Raw genomic sequence first — 7,658 nt, forward strand, 5'->3', positions numbered from 1 at the left:
CACCAAACTACTTAAAATTGTTCCTAAAGCCCAACATGTGATTATGACCCCCTACTGATGCCAAATAGTTCTAAAATGTTTCAGTCAAGTGATAGTACGTATCTGCTATTGCAGGTGGGAAAGAAAAAATACTAGTGGTAGACGGGTGGTTTTCATGACTTCTTTAGGAACCTTAACCTGTGTATTTTTTTTCTAAATGTTTATGTTTGTTTCTCTGTGTCCCTTTAACTGAAGGCAATACATGGTTTTGACTTTAATCCTAAAAGAGTTTTAAAACAAAGGACTGTGCTTAGATCTATGGATTTTATATTACTTGTGCGAAAGCCTGGAATTACTCTTTAAAGGAAAAACAACACAGCAACACATACCTCTAGGAATTCTTCCCGTTCCTTGACAAGTGGGGCAAGTGACACTATCTCTTCCTGTAAATTCCACATATGGAAACTGAGAGACATCTCCACCTCTCCCATCTTCATTATGGACTTCATTATTAACCAGTCCATTCCTCATACTTTCAGTTGATGTGACTCCATCATAAGCATCTTCTTTATTTGAATGCAAAGGCAACTGAGAAAAAGACTTTCCCATGTCTAAAAGAAGAAAAATCTTACAGTAAATTTTAGGGAAAAAAGTATACATCAATACTGTGGGATTTTTATACCAATCTAATTAATATAGAGCAAACTACAAGGGAATATTCAAATTACTTTTGATTAGAATTATATTTAATGAAATTAATGTCTGAAACAAGGGAGCCAGGAGTCCAAAGTGTTCTTCCAACAAAAAATTATAAAATGATATATCAGACTTATGATGAGAAGTCTACACTTCCCTAAGGGTTCTCTGAAAAGAAAGGGGCCTTCACTTTTCTTAGAATAAATAAAACAAAAACATTCTATCTTTAAACCAATTAGTGCTAAATGCTAAAATTGGTTTAAACAGATTATGATTACCTATTATATGTATAGCCAGGTAAATCTAAAAGACTACAACTACCTCCAGATAGACCTCAGGCTATACTTTCTAATTAAATTCTTCCTTCCAGTTTATCTCTTAACTCAGGCAAAAGACCCTGAGGGTAAAGCATCCCTATGGAGGGAAGCAAAACTAACACCTCAAGCAGTAAGAGGCAGCTTGACTAATGCAAGACAATGACGGATCTAACCTAACCTTTACTGCCCACCTGCATGTACCCACCCACCTTTTCCCCACATTTTCCTTATATAAACTCAGAAGTATTTTCTGCACTTGAGACAGTTTTTTGAAATGTTAGTCCGCTGTCTTCCCCATGCTGGCCTCACTGAACTAAATTCCTTTGTTTCACCACCACTCCTCTCTTTGCTTTTGGATTTTGTCAGTGGTGAGTGGTTGAACCTGGTGTGTTTGGGACTCCTGGAGCCAGGTTCTCTTGGGCCCCTAACCCCTGGTTATAAGTTCAAAGTAGTATTTTTTAGCCTTATAAAATTCATTCCCCTTTGTGATAAATAAAATCCACAATTCTTCTCATTCTCACATTTCTAGCCTTAACGTTTAAACATTTGCAACAAAAACTAAAAAAAACCAATCATGCAGATTATTTTCATTCAACTGCTGGCAGTTAAAATTATGAAATTAGTATTCCAAAATATTTAATATAATTCACCAATATAAAAAACAAAATTTAGAACATTAATTTCAAAATTTTAATGATAGTATCTAAAAATAACGGGAAACCAAGTAAGAATAAGTAGTAGTACTTATACATACACCACGCCTATACTAAAATAATCCTTGCATGTAGGTAATGCAATAGCACTGCAGTTGAGTAACACAATTTTAAGGATGAAGAGAAAAGTCATAATCCAATCTGCTGATATTCGGAGGGAAAATTAATAAAGAAGGAAAGCATAATTTAAAAATAACATTTCTTCTCTTTCTAAATTTGATCATGTATCTTTTACCAGTTCCTAAAAATAATTATAGACATTTATATGAAGAGATAAACATTTCTTTTAAAAATTCTCATTGATTTGAGTAAGGAAAACTCAGTCATTCAAGTCACACTATCATATGAAGAAAAGTTTTTTTAATATTGGCATGCCATCTAAGTGTTGGTATCATTGAAACATAGTGTATATAGCAGGATAAAAAATTATACAACTAGGAGACAAATCTAAAATTGTAGAATGAAGATGCTTACTTTCACAATTTTACCATTAAAAAACAAACTACACACATTGTCCATATAAGTTTAAAAACATAAATGATTTTGTAATTTCCACAAATGCATTATCTTCTTCTTCTCTTGGTTTGTCTCAATGACATTAAACCCAAGCAAAAAAAAACAAAACAAAACAAAACAAACAAATAAATCCAAGCCAAACGAACCCTTGCCAATCACAGATAGTTGAGGGGTGAATTAACATCACTGTTCCCACACACTGACCTATATGGAATATCAGCTGAACAGGGATGGGAGGCCTCAGTAGTGAGGTCTCAGGCACCCTTTTTGGGATCTCAGTGAACACAACCGGCGTGTAAGGTGCACCGCACCAGAATGCTTTGGTGGAGGGTGAGGGGAGACACAGAAGGCAAGATCAAGATCAAGTGGCTCTCAGCATGGGCCTGTTTTCTATTCCTATCTGTTGTTTTGATGACTCGGCCTCTGACAGGTGTTTGTTTCAGCAAGGCTAGCTGACAGGCACCAGACTTTTGTCAGGTACTTCGTATCCCCGCCCCCCGCCCCCACCGGATTTTCCTCACAGGGAAGAAACATTTACCACTTTTATTCCTGGAGACTCGCCGGTGTGTTTATGAGGAGGTGCTATGCCCCCTTCTCTTCCCTGTAATCCATGTTTTTCCTCACAATCTCTTACTGAAAACCCAACATGGATCTAAGGCAGCGTAGAGAGATTTAAAAAAAAAAAAAAAAAAGAAGTACAGCACTCCATCCAATTTAAAAGGGTCATGATCTTCTGTGATAACGAAGTAAGCCATCACCTTTCATAAACTACATAACAAAACTCGGCGCACAGACTACTCCGGAGAGGTGAAAGGGCAAGGCAAGCCTGCAAGACAGCTCCACAACAGCAACACCAGGCCCCCTGACCGCGCAAGGTGTGAGGGCCTGGAATCAACCCTGCGCTCCGGGCTCGGGCCAGAGCCTGGAGCCTCCTGGGCAGGAGGCTGGGTCCGGGTAGGAGGTGACACAACACCGCCATCACCCAACCCTGAAAGCGCCTCTGTGGTGGCGGGCGGGCCCGGCTCCCCTGCGGCCTCTCCTCTCCCCCCCCCACCCCTACCCCTACCCCCACCCCCGTCCGTCTCGGCTCTTCCCAGGGCGCCGCTGCTCCGCTCGGCTCCGCTCCGCACGAGGGACGGGGGGGAGGGGGCGCTGCTCGTCCAGGGTCGCTCACCGTCACGCGGGGCGCTGCGCCGTCCGGAGCTGCTCCCGCGCGCAGAGGCCCGAGGACAGTGTCACGGGGTCGGCGGTCGCGACCGCTGGGGCTGGAGCGACAGGCCTGCAGGCGCCCGGCCGCCGCGGATACGGGGCGGGGGAGGGGCGGCCAGAGGACGGCATCAGCTGAGGCCGGGCGCTGCTGCAACCTGCGTCCGCGCCTGCGCACAGCGCCTTCGTAGGTGGATGACCCAGGCGCGGGCCCCACGCATGCGTCCTTCTGACCCTTCGCTACAGCCCGGAAGCGCCGCGGCGGCTCTAGTTTGTTCACCCTGCAGGTTCTGTTGCCTTGGTCTCCCAAGACCCAGAGGTTAAAAAAAAATAGTCGTCCTAGCCCTCGAAAATTTAAAAATAGTATTAACCCTTTTTTTTTTTTCTTCCTATCAGGCTTTTTCCTTTAGCAAAAGGAAAAAAAAAAAAGACTCTCTGCCTCAACCCTCAGCTGAGCAGCTTTGCCGGTCGTCGCTGACGCTCGCGACGCTGGGAATGGGATCAACTGGTTGGTGGACAGGCGTCGGGCAGCCAAAAAGTCACATCCTTTAAAATTTAGAAGCTTTGACTTGGTAGAAGGAAGCTAAGTGCGGCAGGAGCCCTGTCTTTTGTTCCTGGTTGGTCTGGTGTTGCTGGTTTTGCGCGTAGGTCACCGTCCTCCACCCCCTGGTCCCCTAAGTCCCAGGTGAGTGACCGCGGTGGGAGCCCAGCCCGAACCCCGGTGCTTCCGATCGTCGCCGGGCCTTGAGGCTAGTGTCTCCAAGGCTGGGCTGTCTCGTTTGGAATAACAATACGGAGTTGTTTTAAGGATTAAGTTTTAAGGATTGAGTGAGATCCAGAAAATACCTGTCAAGCGCAGACTAGACTCTGTTGCCTGCAGAGAAATTTTAACGTTTCATGAATGTTAGCTGCTGTTACCATCATGGTCACCGCATACATGGGAAGGAAGGACGGAAGGAAGGAATGGAATTTTATTTCTCTTTGGGCAGGACCGGTTTGTTTCGCTGGTGGAATATGAAGATACGTGAAAGTAAGAAATACAAGTCAAAATAATACACAATTTTTTTTTGAAGATTTAAAGTTACTACAGCTAAGTCTTCACAATGTTGGTGAACATGCAATCTCATAACATGTATTAAGACTATTAAAATTTGGGGGCACCTAAAAAAAATTGGGGTGGGGGCACCTGGCTGGCTGAATAGAAGCAAGATGGGACTCGATTTCAAGGTCCTGAGTTACAGAGCCACCTTGGGTGTAAAGATTACTAAAAATAAATTAAGTGAACTAATTTTTGGGACTTTAATTTTCTCATCCTTTGGTGCAGCAATCTTACCCTTTGGAATTTATCTTAAAACTAATGAGAACTCTAAAAAAGATTTCTGTACAAAGTGTGTTCATTTAACCTAAATGCCCAACAATGGGACATTGATCAAATCATTTTCAGCCCCTCTTGTTTAGCCAAATCTTCCGAAGGTGAAGGAAGAGGGCAGGGAATGGCGTCTTCCACTAACATTATTTGAGTTTTCAAAATAAATAGCTTGGTTTCAACAAATCATAATCTTGGGGACCCTCCCCCTCCCAATGGAAAACAGAGATACACAACAGTATTTTGTATACATTTTCAAAGAGTTCAAAGTTTTTCTTGAAGTCTGTCCATTAAGACTAGAGTAAAAACCCTAGCTGTAAAATAATTAAGGATGGCAAAAAAAAAAATAGGTTATAAAACCCAATTAGATAAAGATGGCTGTATTTAGACCTAAATCAGTAGTCCCAGTAATGGTGTTGTATCTGCTAGCCATTATTTCTCCTTGTTTTCAAAAGTGGCTTTGGGAAATGATAATTATGAATTAGAAATACAGAGGCAGGATTCAATCATGGTATATCAATACTAGGTGACCCCTCATTTCTTTTCAGAAAACTCTGAACAGTCCTCTTTTTACGGTTTTTTAAATGTCCTATTAAAAAATTATTTAAATCGAGTTTAACATTTAAAGGAATGGGTTTTAATTTTCACTTATGAAATGAGACACCCATGATTCTGGTTATAGGGGTTCTTCAGAGTTGCTTCAGTGGCCACCAAGGTGAGGAATGGTGGAAAGATGTCCAAGTAGGTTTGGTGTTTTGTGGTTTGTCATTGTAAAAAATACAAATGCCCTAAGCATATAATCTTCTAATATAATACAGTAAATGTCATATGAGAATGAGTGAAAAAAAATTACTTGAACATTTAAAGTTTTAAGAGAGCTCCTATATAGAGAGTGCATCACTTCCACATCTAGTTATCCTCTGGATGGGAGAACAGGGCTAGCTGAGGACAAAGCACAGCTGATAACCCACAAACGACAGCCACCACCTCACCCCACCCCTGGGTGGGATATGTGTGGCATTCCTCACGAGGCTAATGCTAATGCCTTGCTAGAGGGAAAAGCAGTCTTCAATTTGACAATGGAAAGCCTCCAGTATCTCGTAAGGTACTTAGCATATGAAAATCCTTTTGGAATCTCCCTTTTGCTTACCTCCCCTAAACTCCTGGGTATATAATCAGCCACTCCACACAAGCTCAGGCCAGAAGCTCTTCCTGCCCACAGATCCTTTCTCCATCCCTTAATAAAACCACCATTTTTGCACCAAAGTTGTCTCAAGAATTCTTCCTTGGTCGTCGGCTCCAGACCTCACCTGTATTCCAAAACTTCATCACTCTGACCTTGAAATAGTGTTTTTAAAAACCTAGTTAGAACCTGTAGTTAGAGTTATACTAGTTAGAACCTGTAGTTAGAGTTATATTTTCTCATTGCATATTAAGTCTGAAATAGGAATTGGAAGTAGGTGAGAAGCTAAAGATTCCTGAGTATTCATTCCACATGTATAATTACCCAATATAACTCCCTATCATGAAGGATAGTTGGAAGGCAGCCAGGCAAGAACAGGGGGCCCCACCCTAAATGGAACCACCCTTAAAAGATATTTATACCACCCTAGAAGGAGCCCTCCATCGTTTCCCAAGTGACAGGTGACAAAAACCTGATTGGATTACAGGCACAGGGAAGGTTAATCTGATTAAAACAGCCCACTAACAAGCCCATAATAACCCATAGAGTTAGAAAGTCCTATTGCTACCCTCTTGGGTCCCCTCCCTCGGGAGCTTTGTACTATCATTTTGCTGTCACTCCATAAACCTTGCTTTGCTGCCCACCACTTTTCTCTGGTCTGCCTCTTCATTCTTCAAAGCAGCAAAGAACCATGGTCTCCAAAGGAAAAAACCCTGCAACAACTAGTTACCTGGCCTTCTAGAGTCACCCTTTACATTAATAAGCAAATGAAATACCTGAACCCGGCAGCCCGGCAGTTTAGCGCCGCCTTCAGCCCAGGGTCTGATCCTGGAGACCCAGGATCGAGTCCCACGTCGGCCTCCCTGCATGGAGCCTGCTTCTCCCTCTGCCTGTGACTCTGCCTCTCTCTGTGTGTCTCTCATGAATAAATAAAATAAAATCTTTAAAAAAGGTAAGAAATAACCTGAACCTTCTCCTGTAAGGAGGCAGAGGTAGGGGTCCTCAGAAAGAGAAGTCATTTTAGGTCCTCAGCTATTTCCTGTGATATTACTGCCTCAACTTGCCCTAACACACTTCTTACAGAACTTCCTAGGTGTCAGAATTACAAATAAAAAGCAAAAACCTCAATAGTTAATGATTTTAAGGAAACAAAGAGAATGTAAAAACTAACATCTCTAAAAGCTGAGACATAGCCAAACCATATCAAAGACAATAAAAGAGTGGTAAAACTACCCCGAAGTCCTGTGTTGTTTCAAAAGTAAGCCAGGCCCTGCATTTCTTACCTGAAAGAAGGAGCCCAAGATGCATCCAGTTTATAACTGCTCTTTGAGTACACTGATAGTCCCTTCTCCTTGTCCAGTAGTTACCTCTGCTAATTGTATTAAAGTCTCCGCCCCAGGAGGAGCACAAGCTTTATTAACATAACAGACTATTGTTATGTTAAACATAGGGTGTATAAGCATGTTTTCCAAGAATGGTTGCACAATGCTATGCCCACTTTTCCTTGTAAATGAATGACAAAGCTTCCATTTCTGAAGATTCATCCTTACCCTAGATAAAAGAAACCCACTTAACCCACTTCTGGAGTCATGGCTTTGGGAGTTATTCAGTGATCTCCTTAGTTGCTGTAAATAAAGTTTCCTTTGTGTGACAACTCCACCTGGTGTAGTCTACTCATCAAG

General features: G+C 42.1%; 1 protein-coding gene and 1 long non-coding RNA gene across 3 annotated transcripts in view; one reads left to right on the forward strand and one right to left on the reverse strand.

Annotated features, from left to right (window-relative positions):
* Positions 1-7,345, reverse strand: part of TMEM106B (transmembrane protein 106B) — a 29,687-nt gene extending 22,342 nt beyond the window's left edge. Inside the window, exons 1-2 of one of the 2 annotated variants that reach the window (XM_077856740.1) lie at positions 7,260-7,345; positions 369-590 (exon numbers count right to left, since the gene is read on the reverse strand). In XM_077856740.1, coding sequence (XP_077712866.1) covers positions 369-590; positions 7,260-7,284 — 247 coding nt within the window. In that variant the 5' untranslated portion in view covers positions 7,285-7,345. Of the gene's footprint in view, positions 1-368; positions 591-3,395; positions 3,597-7,259 lie in introns of those variants that run through there. The other variant, XM_077856741.1, reaches the window with a different exon arrangement.
* Positions 3,617-4,715, forward strand: LOC144288837 (uncharacterized). The gene is made up of 2 exons (XR_013356835.1): positions 3,617-3,714; positions 3,824-4,715. It is a non-coding gene; the product is annotated as an uncharacterized LOC144288837 (long non-coding RNA).
* Positions 7,346-7,658: the final 313 nt, after the last annotated feature.

Source organism: Canis aureus, chromosome 18 (genome assembly GCF_053574225.1).
Source record: "Canis aureus isolate CA01 chromosome 18, VMU_Caureus_v.1.0, whole genome shotgun sequence".
NCBI classification, from domain to species: Eukaryota; Metazoa; Chordata; class Mammalia; order Carnivora; family Canidae; genus Canis; species Canis aureus.